At 36.3% G+C, this 25,594-nt stretch overlaps 1 protein-coding gene across 4 annotated transcripts in view; it reads right to left on the reverse strand.

Moving 5' to 3' along the window:
• Positions 1–1,710: 1,710 nt before the first annotated feature.
• DPY19L4 (dpy-19 like 4) overlaps positions 1,711–25,594 on the reverse strand; it is a 72,474-nt gene continuing 48,590 nt past the window's right edge. For 3 of the 4 annotated variants that reach the window (XM_059166003.1, XM_059166002.1, XM_059166005.1), the window contains 6 exons: positions 25,429–25,549; positions 23,513–23,569; positions 19,097–19,179; positions 15,798–15,930; positions 8,868–9,026; positions 1,711–6,060 (listed from right to left, as the gene is read on the reverse strand). In XM_059166003.1, the coding sequence (XP_059021986.1) occupies positions 5,896–6,060; positions 8,868–9,026; positions 15,798–15,930; positions 19,097–19,179; positions 23,513–23,569; positions 25,429–25,549 (718 nt within the window). In that variant the 3' untranslated portion in view covers positions 1,711–5,895. The remainder of the gene's footprint in view (positions 6,061–8,867; positions 9,027–15,797; positions 15,931–19,096; positions 19,180–23,512; positions 23,570–25,428; positions 25,550–25,594) is intronic. The other variant, XM_059166004.1, reaches the window with a different exon arrangement.

Raw genomic sequence — 25,594 nt, forward strand, 5'->3', positions numbered from 1 at the left:
TCAATCTACTTCAAACACATCATAGTCAAAATGCTGTATCGGGGCGTCTGGGTGGCTCAGTCAGTTGAGCATCCAACTCTTGATTTCAGCTCAGGTCATTATCTCAGGGTCCTGAGGTCGAGCCCTGCATTGGGCTGTGCTCAGCAGAGAGTCTGCACGAGATCCTCTCTCTCCCTCTCTCTTGGCCCTCCTCCTCTGCTCTCTAAAATAAATATTTTTTTTTAAACTAAATTTTTTTTACATCAATAACATCAAGTACAATCAAAATTAAAAGCATTTGTGCTTCAAAGGACACTAACAAGGAAGTGAAGCAAACCCAAAGAATGGAAGGAAATATTTCCAAATCATATATCTTATGAGTAACTTATATCTAGAATCTAATATCTAGAATATACAAAGACCTTTACAATTCAATAGTAAAAAGACAACCCAATTTTTTTTTAAATAGGCAAAGAATTTGAACGAACATTACTCCAAAGAAAATACACAAATAAAATACACATAAAAAGATGTTCCACATCGGGACACCTGGGTGGCTCAGTTGGTTAAGGAGCTGCCTTCGGCTCGGGTCATGATCCCAGGGTCCTGGGATCGAGTCCCACATCGGGCTCCTTGCTCGGCAGGGAGCCTGCTTCTCCCTCTGCCTGCCTCTCTGTCTGCCTGTGCTCCCTCGCTCTCTCTCCCTCTGTCTCTGACAAATAAATAAATAAAATCTTAAAAAAAAAAAAAAAAAGATGTTCCACATCATTAACCATAATGGAAATGTGGATTAAAACCACAATAATATACCACTCACATCCACTAGGATGGCTACAATCAAGAAGCAAGGTAATAAGCAAGTGCTGACAAGGACAGGGAGAAATTGGAAACCTCATACACTGTTGCACAAATTGTTAAAGTGGTACAGACATTTTGAAAACCAGTCTGGTAGTTCCTTAGTTATCATATAACCCCAAAATTCTACTCTTAGACATATATTCAAGAATAATGAAAAAACTATAGCCACCCAAAAATTTGTACACAAGTGTTCATAGCAGCATTGTTCATAATAGCCAAAAAGTGGAAACCCAAACATCCACCAGCTGATGAATGGATAAAGAAAATGTGGTCTATCCATACAATGGAATATTATTTGCAATAAAAAAAGATACATACAACATGAATGAACTTTAAAAGCATCATGCTAAATGAAAAAAACCAGTCACAAAAGATCAGATGTCATGATTCCATCTATGTGAAATGTCCAGAATAAGCAAATAGAGACACAGAACTGTATTAGTAAGAGTTGCCTAAGGATATAGTGGTTATGGATGACAGCCAAAAGGTATGGTTTCTTTTTCCCCTTTTTAATATTTTATTTATTTATTTTACAGAGTGAGAGAGAGAGGGAGGGAACACAAGCAGAGGGAGTGGGAGAGGAAGCAGGAGGTTTCCTGCTGAGCAGGGAGCCTGATGCGGGGCTCCATGCCTGGACCCTGGGATCATGACCCGAGCCAAGGGCAGACACTTAATGACTGAGCCCTCTAGGCAACCCAGGTATAGGGTTTCTTTCTGGGGTGATAAAAATTTTCTAAAATTAATCTAAAATGTGATAACTGCATAACTCAAAATACTAAAAACTGTCAAATTGTACACTTTAAATGGGTGAACTGAATGTATAGAAATTATGTCTCATTAACAAAAAAGATACATATATAAATAAAAGACAACTTAAAATTCTAAAAAGTTTTATTATAGAAACAAAACAAGGAGTGTCATTAAGCATGAAATAAATAATTTCATTCTTGATAAAAGTACATTTAATGTTACAAAATCTGAAGTAAACTAGTTTATAACCCAACTCTTAAAGGATTTCTATTTCTTGAAATTGACTTTTTTTATTCTTTTGTAAAGATGTAACTTTAGTACAGGAGAAACACATTTAATTTGTTACACATTGTTACAGATACAACTCAGAAGTCAACATACATAAAAGCAGCTATATTATTCATTTTTGCTAAATAGCTGTACAAAGCTATTAACTTACAATATAAAAAAAGTTGTTCATGAGATATTTCAAACTAGAAGTTTGGAATGCATGTTTCTATCTGATACCATTAATCCACTAACTACCGTGGCCAGATGTTCAGTGTATCTCTCATAGAACTGCATGTAAAATTACTGAAGTCAGGTAAAATGTTGCAAATTTTAAGGGACATAAGTAAATAATCAAAAATGATTTTATGGTAAATTTGGCAAATCTGGTGCTTAAATGTCCCTTTTTATTACAGAAAACAAGGAAGTCTAATGTTTAGAAACCTTAATGGATGGAAAACAGTTGAGTCAAATATGTTCTCTGCAAGTTCCACATCTAATTTTATTTAAAGTGTTACCTCTGAACATTTAAAAAGTTAATGAGTTATTATTTTAATAAGAAATTGTCCAATTTTACCTGCAACTTTTCAAAAGTATAATTTTAATACATATTGGGATCTAAAACAACTAGCAAATAGCAACAATAGAGACTATATATTTTAAAAAGTGGACAAATGAAGAGAGAATATATTGGGATGTAAATTAGGAATTAGTTATTTGCTTTACAAAAGGTTCTAAATATACACAGTAATTCATAACACGTGATCTTTAAGTATTCATGCATTTAAAATAAACTTAGCAGAAAGATCAACTTACAACTTTTAGAAACCCCACGAATTTATAAAGAGAGGCACTACTTTTATCTATTCACTAAAGGCAATAAAATGTTTTAAAACAGTTCAAAAATAGGGCCAAAAAAGTGATTTTTCAAAAACAAAACAGTTTAGTAAGATGGCTATTCACTGTGCTCTTCAAGAAATTCATAATCTACTTTTATAAAGCATATTTTCCAGCCCCAACTTGTGATACACTTTGACCACCATTTCTGCTTCTCCTTGAATCGATCTGGAGTACCTGGAAGAGGGCCACAACAGTCAGGCTACTGGCGGTTTAGGTTAATGTCCTGAAAAAACATGGTATGTACACAAAAAGTAATGAAAAAAAAAAAGTTAGTTCTGAAGTACAACACCTATTCCCTAGGCTGTAAAACCCTACTAGTCTAACAAAAAGCACCAAGTTATAGGCGCCAAAGTTGGAAAAAAATAGATACCAGCACAGAGTCATTATCATATACCTTATCAATTAAGTTTTATTTATTGGCCTGTTTGGCATTTGGAAAGCTAAATAATTTAGCAGGCTAGAAATCCCATTAGTACTCTTGCCAAAGATTTGCTTATTAACGAATTAAAAGTTAATACTGAAAACAGCATCGTGAGGAGTCTTCCTCTGTGCTTAATGATGTGGAAAGATACCAAAATCATCTTACAGAAAGGAAAAAGGTCCATAATATTTTTTGAAAAGTAAAAAGTAAATGGAAGTTAAGGCACTTATTTCAATGGTTCTGCAACATCAAGGGCAAAGTATGTTTTGTATTTCTTTGAGAAATTCCTTCCATCCTAAAACCATATCTTTGCTCCTTTCATAGATTTTTATTATCAAATCTAACAACTGTAAGTTACCCAAATGGAATTACTTACAGAATTTTTAATCACTTGTTTTTCTACAAATAAGCAATAAAATTAATTGCTCCTCACTCAAAGTTTTCGACTACTTCTGTATTAACTATAGTTAAAACAGAAGCAAGTAAGCTAATCTTTCATATCCAATATTACTACTTCTGTAATAAAGCTTACATTTTCCTTTTTAACTCATGCTGACTGAAAAATTTATCATTTAAAGAATTAAAAGTTTCTCCAAATCTATTTAAGAAATAAGCTGACAGAAGCAAAAGTAACTTACTAATACATATATGTCAAAAGCTAAAAACAAAAGACACATCAAAACTAATTCAGCATATGTGATAATATAAATCAGTAAAAAGTGAATTAAATATTTCATGCTACACAGATTATTCTATTTTCCTTTCAAAATATGCAAGCTGACTTTGAAATTGCATTGTTTTTACATGCTCTGATCACAAGGACTACCAGGTGACTATTTGTTGTATACTGAGGTAACCACAGTAATATATTGTTTTAAGATTTTATTTATTTATTTGAGAGAGAGCACAAGCAGGGGGAGAGGCACAGGGAGACAGAACATACTCCCCGCTGAGCAAGGAGACCAATGAACAGCTTGATCCCAAGACCCTGGGACCTGAGCCGAAGGCAGACGCTTAACCACCCAGGTGCTCCCACAGTAATATTTTCTTAAGGCTTGAAGCTAAATACTAGTGATTCACTAATTAAGATGTATAGAGAACCTGAAATGCCCTGTCTTTAACTATGTTAATATAATTGTTAAAATTATATAAAAAGCATAAAATGAGAACCAATAAAACTAGTGCATCAAATATAGGACACTGCCATCAAACAATTATTCTGAAGCTCCAAAAAAACCAAAACATCCTAGAGCTAGTATAAGAATGCATGTGCTTTTGTACTTAAAAAAAAAAAAAAAAAAAAACCAAACCATATATATATAAAACAGAAAATAAAGTTAACGAAAAGATGTTCCCTTCTAACATAGTAATTCAGAGTACTGAAATTGTACTTTTTATAGCACTCTAATAAGTGAAAATTTTAAAGATCTGTTCACTAAATATGTGTTAGGTAAAACTAAACATGCATTCTGTCTTATTAAAATGATACATCTATCCCAAATCTCTTTATATAGCCCAACTAATCATTTAAGAACATCTTTTCATAAATGATTAAAAATATGAAAACACTTAACCTAAAGGAGCGTAGCATTTAGGTTGTGAAACTGTGTTGTGAATTTAATAAGAATTGTCATTTTGTTCTTAACGTTGAAGACTATACCATAGTTTCATAAATAACAGCATTTGTGTTTTATAATAAACATACCTGTATACAGAATTGTTTTTAATAGCATCTGCCCCCATCTCCGGAAATTGTTCATTTTAGTGTTATGTCATTTTAGTCATTAATATTAGAATATTCTTGTGCTGATAAAGATTTAATTTTTTACTTAATACTTCAGTAGAAAATATGTGAATACACTGTATACCCCATTCCTTATCTTTTAAAAACCTGAACAACATTCTTTTTAAGTATCTGTTTTAAAAAATATTTAGGTAACAAGAGTGACTGTTTTATCATGATTAAACCGGTATTAAATTTACAGGCACAAGTAAAAAATGTTAACCACTTAATAGTGTAAAATAATAAAATGCAACATCATGTATGTATTTTACTAAGAAAGTGCACAGTTATACAAGCAGCAGATGATGAGAGCCGTATAATGGAACATCTGGATATATCTCTATGTATATCCTTCAAAATCACATTCCTTTATACAATTTACAAATTTTAATTTAAATGTCACATATTATCAGCTAACATTTAAATTAGTTTTTACTGTACTATTTCAATTCTATTATAAACCATAAAATACCTTCAGAAACTGCCGTGAGGGTAAGAAGAATTCCCTTCTTTTGAGTCTATAATTATATGACATTAAATGAAATATTTATTAAATGTTCTATTTGAGAAATATATTCTCACCTTGAACATATTCAAATTCAAGACCTATGTTAAGACAGAATGAAGATTTATGAGGACAATTTTATAATAGTTGAGAAGATAATGAGAAGATAAAGTCTATAAAGACCATGTAATGATAAGGAAAACACCTGACAAGAATATGACAGACTGGTAGATTTGACATTTTACCAAAGGACGGTTATGTTTGATGTTCTATTCCCTGCAGAACTCTGAATCCAGTTAACAGCAGGAGGGAAAAAGCAGCAGCATTTCAAATGTCCATACTCTGATTTCTAAAAGACACTGTGTAGGTAAGAAGAAAATCACATTTTCCTTCAAGTGATATAAGTCTTTGAAATGAAGGTTCCGCTATCTTTCAAGACTGAAAGGATATCACAGTGTTGATTTTATATACAAAGTAGGATCTGTTCCAGTATACTCTAGTGAAATAATTCACATATGGAGAATAGTTAATTTTGACCTCATGACAAAATCGCCCATATTTTGAGTAGGTTAACTTGTCACCTTCTTCGCAAACCACCTATCAAAAGATAAGAAACAATATTCAAAAGGTTATGAAGTTTATAGGAGAAATACAATCAATGTACAAGTGACTATTTATATAAAAAATACATTATTGCTACACAAGGACTATCTCACACTGATTAGTAAATCTAGAACCCTCTTTAGAAGAGAATCACCATCTCCATTAAGCTCTTCAGCTTCTCCTAGAGATTGAGACTAGTATAAAGTGTTTCTTTTCTTTTTTAAAAGATTTTATTTTATTTTAAAAGATTTTATTTCAGAGAGAGACCTAGCAATTGAGGGAACATAAGCAGGGGGAGTGGCAGAGGGAGAAATAGGCTTCCTGCCAAGCAGAGAGCCCCACACAGGGCTTGATACCAGCACCCTGGGATCATATCCTGAGCCGAAGGTATGAACCTTCGGTATGAACCACCCAGGCACTGTTTCTGATTTTCAGAAAGATTTTAAAATCCTCAAATATAGAAGACTGTCTCCTCAGTTAATTATCATTCCTCTGACTTATCTACTGAGAAATTGACATATTTTTAATATATGTTCAAACTCTTTTCCTTATATAGAAATGACTCACAATTATCTAGTAAGCAGGTTTTTGTGACTTATCCAGTGCAAACCTTTACATTCTCATCTTTTTTTTTTTTTTTTTTTTTTAAGATTTTATTTATTTATTTGACAGAGAGAAATCACAAGTAGATAGAGAGGCAGGCAGAGAGAGAGAGAGGGAAGCAGGCTCCCTGCTGAGAGCCTGATGCGGGACTCGATCCCAGGACTCTGAGATCATGACCTGAGCCGAAAGCAGCGGCTTAACCCACTGAGCCACCCAGGCGCCCTTTACATTCTCATCTTAATGATGTTCACTAAGATAGCTTAACTAGCTTGAAGGGTTTTCTACACTAAAACATTAAATATTCTTCTAATGCTTGGAAAGATGTCAGAGAACCAACTTTTAGAGTGAAAGGATGGAGTAGCTTTAAGTCCATGCCTGGTTATTACATGAAAGAAGAATTAATCTGATCTTCAAAATGGAGCAGAAAGATGGCCAAGATCAGAATTAACAGGCTCCAGATAACAGCCAGCAACACAGCAGTAATTACTGAATACCTGATGTTTAATAAAATCCCATTTTGTCACCAATTAAGCCAAAGATCACAGATATCAACTACCAACAGAGAAAATTCAAAATACATGCAGCAGAACACAGAATAAATACATTTATATTACAGGTTTATGGGGTCATGATGAAAGACAAAAGTGGAAATCATAAAAACTAATTTCTCACCTCCAAACTGGTCTGGGACAATAAGAGAAAGAACTTATCATTTATGAAAAGACAGAAAAAATCTTGGCTGCAACCCATATAGAACACGCATGTCAATTCAGAATTGGCAACTGAAATTCTTCTAAGGTCCCTCAAACCCAACTTTCCAAGGAGTAAAGACACCCATTCCAGACAACACTAATTACCAGATAGACAAACTCCCATCTTTCTTTTAGTTGTCATATATATAAGGTACACACTGCAGGCTGAGAAGTAAGAAAGCTTGGTAAAACAGCCAAAACCAATGAAAAATTAAAATACAGCTATAGCTAAATCCTTAAAACCAAGGTAGCTCTGAATACACTAATTTTTGTGGATATCAGGGACTGTGATAATTTAGCAAGTGATTTTTCTAGCTATGAGTCAAATTATCAGAAAATTCTCAACATAATAATGTAACAACACAACCAGCTGCTCTTTAGATTATAAGTTAAAATAAAATCATCATTCAAATCAAATTATGCCATCTTTTTTTTTTTTAAGATTTTATTTATTTATTTGACAGAGCGAGAGAGATAGCGAGAGAGGGAACACAAGCCGGGGAGTAGAGCCTGATCCTAGGACCCTGGGATCATGACCTGAGCTGAAGGCAGATGCTTAACGACTAAGCCACCCAGGTGCCCCAAATTATGCCATCTTTTGTACATAAATGTGAAACAGAAACAAATACAGGCAATGAATAAGGAATCCAGATATTGGTAAAATTATTTTTTTCTGCAAACTGCCCAAATTTTCTTTTGTACATTGGAAAAAATGGGCCACCTGGGCGGCTCAGTCATTAGGCGTCTGCCTTCGGCTCAGGTCATGATCCCAGGGTCCTGGGATCAAGTTGCTCGCGGAGCTCCCTGCTCAGTGGGGAATCTGCTTCTCTTTGCCCCTCCCTCTGCTCTCTCTCTCACAAAAATAAAATCTTAAAAAACCCCAAACACTTCAAAGTACTTTTAATGTACTCCCCCACTGTTAAAAAACTTTTTTTTTTTTTAAAGATTTTATTTATTGGGGCACCTGGGTGGCTCAGTGGGTTAAAGCTTCTGCCTTCGGCTCGGGTCACGATCCCAAGGTCGTGGGATCCAGCCCCGCATCAGGCTCTCTGCTCAGCAGGGAGCCTGCTTCCCCTGTCTCTCTGTCTGCCTCTCTGCCTACTTGTGATCTCTCTCTCTCTCTGTCAAATAGATAAATAAAATCTTAAAAAAAAAAAGATTTTATTTATTATTTGAGAGACAGTGAGAGAGAACATGAAAAGGGAGAAGGTTAGAGGGAGAAGCAGACTCCCCATGGAGCTGGAAGCCCAATGAGGGACTTGATCCCGGAACTCCGGGATCATTACCTGAGCCAAAGGCAGTTGCTTAACCAACTGAGCCACCCAGGCACCCCTGTTAAAGAACTTCTAATTATATTCTTACTTGTCTAGAAATAAAGTTTGATGAGTAAAAGTTTAAAGAAGTCATTTTTCTCAAAAAGATTTAACTTCTCAAATGGTTACTTACGTGGCCATTTGCAATGTCTAATAAATCTTTAACCCTACAGCCTCTCGTGGTTCCCACCTCATTGCAGATAGCATCCTCTACAATTAGGTAATTAGCCTTGTAGGATGTCAGTATTTTATAAATATCTTCAGCAGATCGCTTTGAATAGATTTGATAGATCTGAAAGAATATAATTAAAACAGTAATTTTAAAACCTGTTATTTGAAACTATACATTGAGCATTTACTATGACTTAGTATTCGGCACTATCTCTGGAAAATAAAGATAACCACTAAGACTTGATTCCTGCCCTTAAGAAGCTTATGGTCGTAATTCATTCATTGTCCACTCTGTATCTTCTTTGGAGAAATGTCATTTAAGTCCTTTGGCCATTTCCTTCCCAGATTTGTTGAGATATAATCGACATATAACATTTTGCAAGTTTAAGGTATACAATGTATTGATTTGACACACTTAAATGTGTGTTTTTTTTTTTTAAAGATTTTATTTATTTACTTGACAGAGGGAGAGACATCACAAATAGGCAGAGAGGTAGGCAGAGAGAGAGAGGGGGAAGCAGGCTCTCCACTGAGCACAGAGCCCGATGTGGGGCTCGATCCCAAGACCCTGAGATCGTGACCTGAGCCAAAGGCAGAGGCTTAACCTGAGCCACCGAGGTGTCCCGGCACACTTCAATGTTGCAAAATGATTACCACCATATCATTAGCGGGCACCTCCTTTGTGTCACATAATTGCCATTTCTTTTTTTTTTTTAAATAAAAACATTTAAGATTTACTCTCTTAGCAACTTTCAAGTATATAATACAGTACTGTTAACTATAATCACCATACTAACATTATCCCCAGAACTTATTCATCTGATACCTTGAAGTTTGTATGCTTTGATTAATATCTCCCCATTTCCCTACCCTCCAGCCCTTGGTAATCACCACTCTATTCTCTGTTTCTATGAGTTTGGCTTCTTCATACCTTTTTTATATCTTCCATATATAAGGGTATCATATACTTATTTGTCTTTATCTGACTTCTTTCACTTAGCATAATGCCTTCAAGATTCATCCACATTGCTGCAAATGTGCTTTGCTCAATTCCTAATTGGCCTGTCTTTTTATTATTGAGTTATAACAGTTCATACGAGTTTTACTACCATGTACAGAGTATTTTATACTCATTTATACATGAGATAAAATCAGCAAGGTTAAAACATTACTTGACCACTGTCACAAAATACTGAGTGAACAAGAATGCTTAAAACTCATGTCTTGGGGCACCTGGGTACTCAGTTAAGTGTCTGCCTTTGGCTCAGGTCATGATCCCGGGGTCCTGGGACCCAGTTCCACATCCGGCTTCCTGCTCAGTAGAGAGCCTGCTTCTCTCTCTCTTCCTCTGCTGCTCTCCCTGTCAAATAAGTAAATAAAATCTTTATTAAAAACAAATAAATAATCAGGGTGCCTGGGTTGCTTAGTTGGTTAAGTGTCTGCTTTCAGCTCGGCTGGTGATCCCACCATCCTAGGATAAGGCCCTGCACTGGGTTCTCTGCTCCTCAGGGAGCCTGCTTCTCCTTCTCCTGCCTGCCATGCCCACTGTTTGTGCTCTCTTTCTCTCCGTCACAAAAACAAATAAAATCTTTAAAATAAATAAAATAAAATATTCATGTCTTGGTCCCCTGGTGTTTTTCATGATAATTCTGCTGCTCTTGTATGATTGTTAAGTTCTAGATCTTATTAAATAATAAGGTTTTTCAGTTTTTCTGAAATGCTAACATTGGACTAGCTCTTGCTACCCTTCGGAAAATAATAAAATCACAAATGTTAAGCCCAAAGTACTACATACTATATGCCCTAGAAATACTGAGATTTGAAATCTAGACTGGACAACATCCCAACCTAATTTGATACTCAGCAGCCACCTACTCCATGTTATGGTTGCCGTCCACCCAGCACCTTGAAGTCTGATGTCCACCAACATGAGAGAAATACTCAACTGAATATTCTGTGATAAACAGAAGGCTAATGAACCAAGAGGAAGTTTCTCCCTCATTTTACTTTTACATACATTCCAATGGGAATATCCAGTCTATATCTGTTTATTGTTTTTCACATACATTTTTATTTATTTTTAAATTTTGAGAAACTGTGGCACATTAAAAAAAAAAAACACCACCTCTCTGCAATGGCAATAATATTACTGATAGACAGGGTTTCTCGATCTCAGCACTACTGACATTTTACACTAGATAATTCATTGCTGGCACAGAGGAAAACAGTTCTGTGTATTGCTGGATGTTCAGCAGTATCCCTGATTCACTAGAAGGCTACAGAATTCCTTCTATACTTTTGACAATCAAAATGTCTCTAGACATTGCTGAATGTCCCCCAGGGGCATAAAAGTCCCAGGTTTGAGAATCACTGGCCTAGGAGATTATACAAAGATTAGTCATATGTCATGAATTATAGATAGCATCTAATTCAAATTATATGGTCTTATTTATGGAGTTTGATTTGAATTTTAATTTAACAACAAATTTATTCAGCACTTACTATGTACTAGACACCATAGAGAAAGACAAAGATTTGAAAAAAAAAACATGGTTCCTATCCTCATAGTCAAGTCACATAAAACATAAACTTTAAAATGTTTAAATTTAATTAGAACCCAATTAAAAGTCTGACCTAATTATAGGTGATTCTGAAATTCTATATTAGGAAAAGACTAATCATAAGATAACAAAGAAATCCACAAAAAATAAAGTTCAGAAATATGCTATATCCATTCTGTGTTTAAGCGACTCCACCCTTTCAAAGTACAGCAAATACTAGTCAAAGGCAGCTGTTGTCTCTAAGGTAAATCACTGCCAGGTAGATCTCTTCATCTCTGACCTCTCCCTGCTTCAATCTGTTTTCTGCTCTGACCATAATTAACTCTCTCAAACAGATCTAAGCATTCCATTCCCAGGCTTATTAAAGGTCTTTGATAATTCCCAAATGCCTCAAGGGTGAGTCTAAATTCTTTAGCAGGTCCTTCAGAATTTGGCCTCATTGTATTTTCTAGTTTCATGGCTATACAAATTTCAAAGCTCATGTTACTTTTTCAGCCTGGAATCATAATCATATGCATTCTTTTTCCAAACAAGTTTCTACTAGTCCTTCAAAGCCCAAATCAATGGAATGCCCTTTATGAAGATTTGGATTTTTGTAGCCAGAATTGACTGTTCCTCCTTTTGAGCATTCCTTTGTATATTCTATGTTTCTATGTGTGTGTGTGTGTGTGTGTGTGTATGTACAATATTTAGTATTTAAATAACTATTATCTAAGGTCTACTATGTTTTAGGCATGGTGTATTATCTGTAATTCTCACAACTAAGACATAAGAACTTCCTAGATTCAGATTCAGAAACTTCTCAAAATTAAAGAAATAGGAGCACCTGGGTGGCTCGGTCGTTGAGTGTCTGCCATTGGCTCAGGTCATGATCCCAGGGTCCTGGGACTGAGACCTGCATCAGGTTCCCTGCCTAACAGGAAGCCTGCTTTTCCCTCTCCCACTCCCCCTGCTTGTGTTCCCTCACTCGCTGTGTCTCTGTCAAATACGTAAGTAAAATCTTTAAAAAAAAATTAAAGAAGACACGGATAAAAGGAAAGATATTCTATGCTCATGGATTCAAAGAATCAATACTGTTTAAATGTACATACTACCTAAAGCAATCTACAGATTCAATGCAATCCCTATCAAAATTCCAATGGCATTTTTCACAACAAACAATCCTAATGTTGTATGGAACCACAAAAGACCCTGAAGAGAGAGCAATCTTGAGAAAGAACAAAGCTGGAGGAATCATGCTAACTGCACACTATATTACAAAGCTATATTAATCCAAACAGTAGGGTTTCAGGATAAACAGACACAAAGATCAATGGAACAAAACAGAGCGCCCAGAAATAAACTCACATATACATGTATGCAAAATACATGGTAAATCAATTTACAACAGAGGAGTCAAAAAATACACTTCGAAAAGGACAATCTCTTCAATAAACAACGCTGGGAAAACTGCAAAGCCACATGCAAAAAGAATGGAACTGAACCCCTATCATACACAATACACAAAAATTAACTCAAATGGATTAAAGTCTTGAATGTAAGACCTGAAACCAAAAAACATCTACAAGCAAACATAGGTGGCAAGTTCTCTCTCTTTTTTTTAAGATTTATTTATTTGAGAGAGAAAGAGAAAGAGCAGGGAAAGAGGCAGAAGGAGAGGGAGAAGTCCCCACTGAGCTCAGAACCCACTGCAGGGCTCAATCCCAGGACCCTGAAATCACAACCCCAGCCTAAACCAGGAGCCAGACGCTTAAATGACTGAGCTGCCCAGGTACTCCAGGTGGTAAGCTCTTTGACATTATTCTTGGCGATGATTTTTTTCGGATTTGACAGTAAAAGTAAAGGCAACAAAAGCAAAAATAAACAACTGGGACTACATCAAACTAAAAAGCTTCTGCATAGCAAAGAAAACCATCAACAAAATGAAAGGCATCCTAATGAATGGGAGAAAAGATCTACAAATCATATATGTGATCAGAGATTAATACCTAAAATATATAAAGAACTCATACAGCTCAATTAAAAAAAAATCTGTGGGGTGGCTCAGTTGGTTGGGCACCTGCCTTCGGCTCGGGTCATGATTCCGGGGTTCTGGGATCGAACCCTGTGTCATGCTTTTCCCTCTCCCTCTCTCCCTCCCCAATGTTCATACCCCCCCAAAAATAAATAAAAACTTTTAAAAATCTCATTAAAAAATAGACAGAAGACCTAAGTAGACATTTTTCCAAAGAAGACATACGGATGGCAAACAGGTACACGAAAGGGGGCTCAACATCATTTATCATCAGAGATACACAAATCAAACCATAATGAGATACTACCTCACATCTGTCAGAATGGCCAAGTATCAAGAAGGCAAGAAATAAGAAGTGTTGGTGAGACTGTGGAGAAAAGGGAACCCTTGCACTGTGGGAAGGTAAAGTAAAGCAGCCACTAATGGAAAACAGTATGAAGTCTCCTCAAAAAAATTAAAATAGAACTGCCATATCATCCAACAATTCCACTTCTGGGTATTTATCCAAAAGAAATGAAAACACTAATCCAAAAAGATACATGCAAACCCATGTTCACTGCAGCATTATTTACAATAGCCAAGATATAGAAACAACCTAAATGTCCATCAATGAATGAATAAAGAAAATGTAGTATATATGTGTGTGTATTTATAAATAGGAAATTATTCAGCCACAAAAAAGAAAAAAATTTTGCCATTTACAACAATACGGATGTACCTTGAGGGTATTATGCTAAGTGAAGTAAGTCAGAGAAAGACAAATACAATATAATCTCACTTATATGTGGAATTTATAAACAAAAACAAAAACATCCAAGCTCACAGATACAGAGAACAAACTGGTGGTTGCAGAGATAAGGGATTAAATGGGTGAAGGGAGTCTACAAACGTCCAGTTACAAAATAAATGTAAAGCATAATGACTATAGCTAATAACACTGTATTGCTCATTTAAAAGTCGCTAAGGGAGTGTATCTTAAAAGTTCTCATTATAATAAAAAACATTTTTTATAACTGTATGGTAATGAATATTAACTAGACTTGTTGTGGTAACCACTTTGTAATATAGATAGATATCAAATCATTACATTGTACACATGAAACTAATATACTGTTACATGTCAATTATACCTCCATTTAAAAAAAAAAAAGAGCTATTGTGGAAATGCAAAAAAAAAAAAAAAAAAAAAAAAAGAAGAAAGAAAGAAAGAAAAGAAAAGAGGCATCCTGGCTGGCTCAGTCAGTAGAGCCTGTGATTTTTGATTTCTTGATCTCGGGGTTGTAAATTTGAGCCCCATGTTGGGTGTAGATATTAGAAGTGCTCAATCACTATATTGTACACCTGAAACTGGTATTACACTATATGTTAATTAAGTGAATTTAAATAAAAACTTTAAAAAAAAAAGAAATTTGTTCAAAGTCACAGAGCTAGCACATGGCAGAAGTAGCATCTGAGTCCAGGTATTCTAATTCCATAGTCTGCATTCTTACAGTCTAAATTCTATATTGCTATACTATCTCCTTAGCTTAGAGCTTGATTAAAAACCATTATGAAATTCTCTCTAACTGAAAAACAGAATATTTGGAATTCAGGTTCAGTTAGTCACTGCTCTCAGATATGAAGTTACCATTTATATCCAGACTAAACATTCAAATATATTCTCTGAATAGTAAAAAATTAGATTATCATCCTAATATTATACTAAGTTATCAGTAACAGCCCATACCAAAACATAAACCACAGTGAGATACAATTTTAGCTTGGAAATACAAAATGCGTCAAGATATTAACTGACAGCCTGACTTCCTTCAATAATTTGGTTGAGAACAATGATATTTTCCAAAGAGGACATATCAGTGTCCTCTTGAAACTTTGTGGAAAATTAAAGGTTTCTCCTAGAAACATCAATACTATTCATAAAATAAAGAAATTATTATTTGAATTTTGGTTCTCCCCTTGCTTAAACATACAGCTTTTTAAAAACTAAAGCAAATTAACTCTTTCTTTCTTTTTTCTTTTTTAATTTATTTATTTGACAAAGAGAGATCACAAGTAGGCAGAGAGGGAGGCAGAGAGAGAGAGAGAGGAGGAAGCAGGCTCCCTGCCGAGCAGAGAGCCCGATGTGCGACCCTGAGATCATGACCTCAGCCGAAGGCAGCGGCTTAACCCACTGAGCCACCCAGGTACCCAAATTAACTCTTTCTAAAATTGTTTGGATATTCCTAACTAATCAAGAACATATACATCATTACAGAGCTACACTGAAAATAAAGAGCAATGTTAGAAAGATACAAACGTGTAATCTAAAATGCCTTACGTTTTCATTTCTCTTGAGAAGATCATCATCATTGTAAAGGGGCAAGCTGGTCACCATCCATCCAGTGCATAATTTAATGGCGCCCATTAACTGTGGACTCCCTGCAAACACAGCTGCAACTGGAGCTTGTCTTCTGTAAAGATACACAGATTTACACACTATTTAGATCACTGATTTATACCAACTCTGATATAGCACAAACTCAACAATGTATTGTACATTTGAGTTTCAATGTCAGCTTTCACTTCATTTACAAATTCCTTAAAAAAAAAAAAAACTGCGCACTTACTATGTGCCAGGAACTATTCTGAATGCTGAAAATACAGAAATTTTTTTAAAGCAGGGATGAAGATGAGGTCCCTGTTTTTGAGAGAGACTGTAAGGACAATAAACATATAGGTCAGGTGGTAATAATACCACTAAAAAATATGCAGGGTATATATAATGACAGGAATTCACTACTTTATATAGTGTGGTCAATTCACTGGTGATAATGTGAATTCTCAAATTTATCGTTCTGCGAATATTAACTACCACAGCCCAAATTCTTCCCAATTCATCCACCTTCCTGCTTCTTCCCTACCTTTACCATATACCTGTCTTCAGATAACACATATAGTTCTCCACTTTGAACCACGATCCAAAGTCCCAGACAGATGCCAATTACAAAACTAAAAGCAGATCCTGAAGGATTGCTCCAATGTCTTTACTTATTTAATCACTTCCTGTGTTCAACATTAACCTACACAGTCTAGGAACAATGCCAAGCTCTGGAAATAAAAGGCAGCATATAACCACTGTCCTCAGGGCACACCCAGTAATAGGGAAACAAACAGGATAATTACACCATGATAATATATATGTCTGACTGCCTGATGCACAATGTTCAATGTTCAGGACCCTGTGCTGGTTTTGAAAATATTGTGATAAATCACAAACCCAGAATCAATTTCCTCTTTTGTAAATAGCAATGCAAAGCTATACAGTCAGTGTTCCACAATGGTAAATACAATTCACAGAAAATATTAACAGGCAATAGTTAAGAGTGATCAAAAGAAAACAATTTTTAGACATATGAAGGGTATATTTACAGCAACAAGACTTTATGATAAGACCAATTCTCATTTCTATAAATCTATTCCTCATTCTAGAAACATTTTTGTCTCCCCCCCATATTTTCTTGGCTATTTTTTTTTTTTTTTTTTTTTTTAAAGATTTTATTTATTTATTTGACAGAGAGAAATCACAAGCAGGCAGAGAAGCAGGCAGAGAGAGAGAGAGAGGGAAGCAGGCTCCCCGCTGAGCAGAGAGCCCGATGCGGGACTCGATCCCAGTACCCTGAGATCATGACCTGAGCCGAAGGCAGCGGCTTAACCCACTGAGCCACCCAGGCGCCCCTTCTTGGCTATTTTTGATAGTGTTTCATTTCTTTTTCATGTTTTAGTTTCTTCTTCTATGTTAAATAATTTCCAATGTAGTTCATTTTATAATGTCTATCCGTGGGGTATTCTAGTCACAAAACGCCTGCAATGATTCTTCTCCCATACCTATGCTCTTGGAGCAAATGCTGGTCTTGGTCATGTGACCTGCTTTGGCCAACAGAACAACATAAAGTGAGCAGAGACTTTAAAAATGCTTGACATTGGGGCGCCTGGGTGGCTCAGTGGGTTAAAGCGTCTGCCTTTGGCTCAGGTCATGATCCCAGTGTCCTGGGATCGAGCCCCACCACCGGGCTCTCTGCTCAGCAGGGAGCCTGCTTCTCCCTCTCTCTCTCTGCCTACTTGTGATCTCTGTCTGTCAAATAAATAAATAAAATTTAAAAAGAAAATGCTTGACATTGGCATCTGTGTTCTCCTGCTGCTCTCTTGGTAACTTTACAACCACTACCTTGTGAATGAACCCAGGCTACCTGGCTGTATGATGAGAGATCCATGACCAAGTCAATTCCATCCCTTCAGCTGATACCTTTAGACATATGAGAGGCCATGCCAGGCTACCCAGTCCTAGATCAGTTGGCCCAGACCAGAAGAATCCTCCCCACTTCCCTGACTCAGCTGATGGTCAAAATGGTGCAAAATTACAAACGTTTATCGTTTATAGCCACTAAATTTTGTGATAGTCTATTATGCATCAAAAACTGACATAAACAAGTTTTATTATCAGAAATTGCTACAAGTCTGGGGGATCTGGTTGGTGCAGTCAGAAGAGCATGCAACTCTTGATCTCAGGGTCTCATTGGGTGTAGAGATTACTCAAGTAAATACATAAATAAACAAAAAAAATTGCTAGAGGTCTAATTCTGCTGTTGATCTCAAACAACAGCTAATTCTTACTGTATTAGACTGTTTCCTCATGTGTTTTGTAATTTGAGAGCTCATCTTCATGAAGTCTTATTTGTAGGAACCTGTGTAGCCTGGGTTGAGAATATTAACAGATACTCCAAAGCACCCCAGGACCACTTTTTATGATACTTTCTTGACTGGGGGTTTCCTGGATTAAACAAGTATAACTTCAAACTGCAAACCCATGTGAATTCAGATCCAGTGCTACAAATTCAAAGGAAAAACTTTTTTTGACCAAAAGCTGAAGCCAAGGAATACAAGCCTTCTTAACATCTGCTTCTAGCACTCCTGTTAGGTTGTTAGTCTATCCTTTCCCTGATACTGTAACCCTCTGAGGGTCCCTTAGTTATGTGCATGTGTTGGGAGAGGGAAAAGGTGTCTCAGTTATGGTTCCCTGCAGCCACTGGCCCAAGACCACATCTCTGGTCCTAGGTGAGCATTAAAATGTGCATGGGTATTAAAACTAAGATTTTTAAGTTTTGGTAAAGTTGGTTACCAAGACTAGCAATCCACCACTCATCCACTTCCAACACAGGGCAAAAGAAGCATCATCTTGACTATTCAAAGGAATATTTGTTCATTTATACTCCACATTTCTAGGTGTTTGATGGCAAGATCTCAAATTTCAAACTTACAATGCTATATTTTCTTAAGTTTTTTATTTATTTAAGTAATCTCTATACCCAACATGAGGGTTGAACTCACCACCAAGAGATCAAGATTCACATGCTCTTCTGACTGAGTCAGCCAGGTGCCTCACAATGCTGTATTTTCAGTGAAGAATTCAATTAGAAAATTTGAATTATAGGTCAATCAAAAACTAAATATCCCTAAAAGCATGGAGGTAAAATTCTGAGTTTTATGAGAATGGAAAAGCATTAATTTATTATTTCCTCCGAATCAATTAGATAGCATGCAACAATTTAACAACAGTCTTAAAAGCAATTCAATTCTTACTTTATCCAGGTCATAAGTTCCACTGTATCTGGGTCATAAAATTCTTGTAGTTCCATTAATTCTGTCATTAATCTTGGAAAAAACTAAAATGCAAAACAAAATTTCCAAAATGTATAAATGTATATAATCATGTATATATCCAGAAAGTTTAAAACCGTTACACAGTATTTCAAAAGACTAAGAGACTAACATAAGACAAACAGTATTTAAACATTTTTCCCAGGGGAAAAATGTCATGGATCTTTTTAATTCCTTCCAGTGAGCTGCTCTTCCCTCTCAGTTACAAATAATCTAAATAATCTATTTTAGGGGCATCTGGGTAGTTCAGTAGGTTAAGCATCTGCCTTCGGCTCAGGTCATGATCTCAGGGTCCTGGGATCGAGCCCCGCATCTGGCTCCCTCTTCAGTGAGGAGTCTGCTCCTCCGCCTCCCTCTCCTCTACCCCTGCCCCCCAACTCAGGCTCGCTCTCTCTCAAATAAATAAATTCTTCAAAGTAATCTATTTTATGTTTAATTTAATGCCTAGATTCAATAAATAATTTTCTCATTACCAATTATCAGCTGTATCTTTCATGCACACACAATTAATTTCAATTAGCTTCATGTTACATTACAATAAACTATTTTACAAATATTTAAATTTTGGAGTTGCCAAAATAATTGTTTAAAAATTCCAGTGTAGTTAACATACAGTGTTATATTCATTTCAGATGTACAATATAGTGATTCAGCAATTTCATATATTACTCAGTGCTCATCAAGTTAAGTGTATTCTTAATCCCTTTCACCTATTTCAACCATTCCCTCACCCACCTCCCCTCTGGCAACTGTTCATTTGTTCTCTATAGTTGAGAATCTGATTTGTTCTGGTTTCTCTCTTTTCTCTTTCCTTTGTCTTATTTCTTAAATTCCACGTATGAATGAAATCATATGGTATTTGTCTTTCTCTGGTTGACTTATTTCACTTACCATTATACTCTCAAGATCCAACAATGTTGTTGAAAATGGCATGATTCCATTCTTTTTTATGGCTACATAATATTCCATTGTAAATGTATGTGTATGTGTATATGTATATGTATGTGTGTGTATGTATATACATATATGCACCACATTTTCTTTATCCATTCATCTGTCAATGGACCCTTGGGCTGTTTCCATAATTTGGCTATTGTAAATAATGCAGCAATAAACATAGGAGTGCATGTACCCCTTTGAATTAGTGTTTTTGTATTCTTTGGGTAAATACCCAGTAGTCCAACTGATGGATCATAACATAGTTCCATTTTTAATTTTTTGAGGAAGCTCCATACTGTCTTCCACAATGGCTGTACCTGTTTGCATTTCTTTTCTTTCTTTTTTTTTTTTTAAAGATTTTTATTTTATTTATTTATTTATTTATTTATTTGAGAGAGAGAAAGAGAGCACAAGCAGGGGGAAGAGCAGGCAGGACAGGGAGAATCAGGCTCCCCACTGAGAAGGGAGCCCAATGTGGGGCCCAATGCCTCAATCCTGGGATCAGGGCCCCAGTCAAAAGTAGATGCTCAACAACTGAGCCACCCAGATGCCCCACCAGTCTGCATTTCTACTAACAGTGTACAAGGGATTCTATTGAGGGATTCTATTTTTCCACATACTTGCCAACACTTATTTCCTGTGTTTCTGATTTCAGCTCTTCTGACAGGTGTGAGGTGATATCTCCTTATGGTTTTGATTTGCATTTCCCTGATGATGAGTGATGTTGAGCATCTTTTCATGGGTCTGTTGGCTATCTGTACATCCTCTTTGGACAATTATGTCTTCTGCCTATCTTTATTTTTTTGTAATTTTTAATTTTTTATTTTAAAGATTTTATTTATTTATTTGACAGGGAGAGAGATCGCAAGTAGGCAGAGAGGCAGGCAGACAGAGAGGTGGAAGCCGGCTCCCTGCTGAGCAGAGAGCTCAATGCAGGGCTCGATCCCAGGACCCTGAGATCATGACCTAAGCCGAGGGCAGAGGTTTTAACCCACTGAGCCACCCAGGCGCCCCATATCTTTTTTTTTTTTTTTAAAGACTTGTTTTTTTAGAGATTGAGTGAGCAAAAGTACAGCGGGGGAGGGGCAGAGGGAGAGAGAAACTCTCAAGCAGACTCCCTACAGAGCTTGGAGCCTGACACAGACTCAATCCCAGGACCGAGATCATGACCTGAACTGAAATCAAGAGTCAGATGCTTAACCAAGTTAGCCACCCAGGTGCCCCAGTTCTATATACATTTTAGATACTAACCCCTTATCAGGTACATCATTTGCAAACATCTTCTCCCATTCAGCAGGCTCTCTTTTTGTTTTGTTGACTGTTTTCTTTGCTGTTCAGAGCTTTTTATTTTGATGTAGTCCCAATAGTTTATTTTTGGTTTTGGTTCCCTTCTCTCAGGAGACATATCTAGAAAAAAGCTGCTATGGCTAATGTCAGAGAAATTACTGTTTGTGTTCTCTTCTAGGATTTTTATGATTTCAGGTCTCACATTTAGGTCCTTAATCCATTTTGTGCTTATTTTTGTGTATGGTATAAGAAGGTGCTCCACATTCATTCTTTTAGCTGGCTAGTTTTCTCAACATCATTTTTTTTTTTTAAAGATTTTATTTATTTATATGACAGATAGAGATCACAAGTAGGCTGAGAGGCAGGCAGAGAGAGAGAGGAGGAAGCAGGCTCCCTGCGGAGCAGAGAGCCCGATGTGGGGCTTGATCCCGGGACCACGGGATCATGACTGGAGCTGAAGGCAGAGGTTTAACCCACTGAGCCACCCCGGTGCCCCTCAACATCATTTGTTGAAGAGACTTTTTTCCACTGCATCTTTTTACCTCTTTTGTTGAAGATTAACTGACCATATAATTTATAATTGTGGGTTTATTTTTGGGCTTCCTATTCTGTTCCATTGGTCTATGGGTCTCTTTTTGTGCCACTGCCATACTGTTTTGACTACTACAGCTTTGTAACATAACATGAAGTCTGGAATTGTAAGACCTCCAATCTTGTTTTATAAGATTGCTTTGGCTATTTGGGGTCATTTGCAGTTCCATATAAATTTTAGGATTGTTTGTTCTAATTCTGTTGGTATCTTGGAAAAATGCTGTTGGTATTTTGACAGAGATTGCACTAAATGTGTAGATTATTTTGGGTAGTATAAACATTTTAACAATATTTGTTTTTCCAACCCATGAGCAAGGAATGTTTTTCCATTTCTTTGCGTCATCTTCAATTTCTTTCGTCATTGTTTTATAGTTTTCAGAGTACAGGTCTTTCAGCTCTTTGGTTAGGCTTATTCCTAGGTATCTTGTTATTTTTGGTGTAATTGCACATGGGACTGTTTTCTTAATTTCTCTTTCTGCTGCTTCATTCATTATTGGTGTATAGAAACGCAATGGATTTCTGTATAGAGATTTTGTAGTCCATGATCTTATTGAATTCAATTACCGGTTCTAGCAGGTTTTTTCGGTTTTTTAAGATTTTATTTATTTATCTGAGACAGAGAGAGAGCAAGCATGAGTAGGGGAAGGGTAAAGTGGAGAGGGAGGGAAAGCAGACTCCCTGCTGAACACAAAGTCATACACAGGACTCAATCCCAGGACCCTGGGATCATGTCCTGAGCTGAAGGCAGAGGCTTAACCAACTAAGCCACCCAGGCACCCCAGTTCTAGTAGTTTTTTGGTGGAGTTTTTAGAGTTTTCTATATATACTATCATGTCATCTGCAAATGGTAAAAATTTTACTTCTTCCTTACCAATTTGGATGTTTTTTTAACTCCTTTCTCTGGTCTGACTGCTATGGTTACGACTTCTAACTTCCAGGACTATGTTGAATGTAAGTAGAGAGAGTAGACACCCTTATCTTTTTCCTGATTTTAGAGGAAAACCTCTCAGTTTTTCATCATTGAGTATGATATTAGCTGTGGGTTTTTCATGCCAAAATACTTCTTAATAATATCACCTATTTATTCAGTAATTTCCTTTGACAATTATAAACTGAATTTTAAAAGCATTAGACTACATGCATTACATGGCATTCTAAAATGTCTCAGCAGGGCACCTGGGTGGCTCAATGGGTTAAAGCCTCTGCCTTCAGCTCGGGTCATGATCCCAGGGTCCTGGGATCGAGCCCCAATCAGGCTCTTGGCTCGGTGGGAGGCCTGCTTCCTCCTCTCTCTCTGTCTGCCTCTCTGCCTACTTGTGACCTCTGTCTAATAAATAAATAAAATCTTAAAAAAAAAAGTCTTAGCTCTTTTTTTAATGTTCCTACTGATAAAAAATTAAGCATACTAATAGCACATTTTATGTTGTGAGAGTAGTGTCTCAATATAAATATGCTACACAGACATAAACTTATCAATACCTTGAAGTACATATTAATAATACAAAAATCTGATTTTCTTACCTCTTTCCATAAGCTGAGACCTATTATAGTAGGAACAGCCATACTCAGAATAAGAGCCTAAAACATTGAAAGAAAAATGATTATGGATAAATACATTTCAGGAAGTCTTAGACATTGACTCTATGACCAATGACAGATTCTTACAGTTGTAAAAATTTCAGTCAGAGAAACTGAAGTCAGTGTGGAACCTAGTTCACAGAGTGAGAATAGTGAAGACTAATGAATTTAAGACATAAAGTGAGACATACATGTTTACTATATAAAGGCAGAACATAAAAAAGGGTAACATTTATACTATATTTCAAATAACAAATCAAGGGGCGCCTGGGAGGCTCAGTGATTAAAGCCTCTGCCTTCAGCTCAGATCATGATCTCAGAGTCCTGGGATCGAGCCCCGCATTGGGCTTTCTGCTCAGCAGGGAGCCTGCTTACCCCTCTCTTTCTCTGCCTGCCCCTCTGCCTACCTGTCATCTTTGTCTGTCAAATAAATAAATAAAATCTTAAAAAAAAATCAGTATTTGACACAGGAGTTTAAATTTAAGAGTTTACAAAGGACACTGAACTGTGCTACCTAAACAGCTATCAACAAAAAGATAATGAATTAACACAGGAAAAATAGCCAGTATATATCAATAATTATGCTAAAATAAGAACATACAGGGGCACGTGGGTGACTCAGCGGGTTAAAGCCTCTACCTTCAGCTCAGGTCATGATCCCAGGATCCTAGGATTGAGCCCAGCATTGGGCTCTCTGCTCAGCGGGGAGTCTGCTTCCTGCCCCCCCCCCCCATCTCTGCTTCCCTCTCTGCCTGCTTGTGATCTCTCGCTGTCAAATAAATAAATAAAACCTTGGGGCGCCTGGGTGGCTCAGTGGGTTAAGCCGCTGCCTTCGGCTCAGGTCATGATCTCAGGGTCCTGGGATCGAGCCCCGCATTGGGCTCTCTGCTCAGCGGGGAGCCTGCTTCCTCCTCTCTCTCTGCCTGCCTCTCTGCCTACTTGTGATCTCTCTCTCTCTGTCAAATAAAATAAAAATAAATAAATAAATAAATAAATAAATAAAACCTTTAAAAAAATAAATAAAATAAGAAAATATAAATTTCTCTGGAAAAAGACTGGCAAAACACAATATGACTATTACAGAAGATTATTATCTATCATCTCCTTGTCAAAACTTGTTCTTCTTCCATCGTCTCATGACAACCCCACAATCCGTAGTCTCACAAACTAGAGACCTAGGAAATATCTATGATATTTCATAGAAATCTATGATTTCTCCTTCTTCTTTAGTCTCCATATTTAATGAAGCACCAAGTCTTATTAACCTTCTTTTACTATTTTTTTCACTCCAGTATAGCATAGTATTAAGTAAACGGTCTCTGGAGTCAGAAAAACCTAGGTATAAATCATGGTTTCCACATTTATAAGCCATATGGTCTTAGGCAAGTTATTTAACCAGTTTAAGCTTTAATTTTTTCATCTACAAAATACAGATAATAAAACTTGGCCATTAGGGTCTTTCTAAGCATCGAATAGCACATGAAATGTTTTATTTCATTGAGTGAACACTCAATATATTGAAGTTTTTATCACTTCCATCCACCACGTCCAGTACCTGGACAAGAGCCTTCTTCTTGGCCTGTTTGTCACCCTTAAGTCTATCCTTCAAGAACTAAAAGCATGAACTGAGAGAAAATCTAAGTCTGACTCTCTCATAAGAGAGATGTATTTTACCTGTCTGCATTTAAATGCATTTACTTTATAATCAGAAATTATATTAAAAAAAAGTTTTTCACAACATCTTTTAACCTCAAGTCATAATATGATTTACTCGTGCTATTTCAATTATATTCAATGTGCTTTCCATTTATATAACTGAAAGAGAAGCAAGTATTTAACCCAAAGTAACAATGACTCACCAACAATATTGGGTGTACAGTTCGTAATCGAAGCCACTTGAAAAGTGTCATCCAAAGTTCAGGAGAACATACACCAAATGCTGCTAACATGCACACATATGGAGTCCAGAGGTATTTCAAACTAGAAAAGACAAAAGGAGTAACATATGAAATATCCTGTGAACGT

This window comes from Mustela lutreola, chromosome 3 (assembly GCF_030435805.1).
Source record: "Mustela lutreola isolate mMusLut2 chromosome 3, mMusLut2.pri, whole genome shotgun sequence".
Lineage (NCBI taxonomy): Eukaryota > Metazoa > Chordata > Mammalia > Carnivora > Mustelidae > Mustela > Mustela lutreola.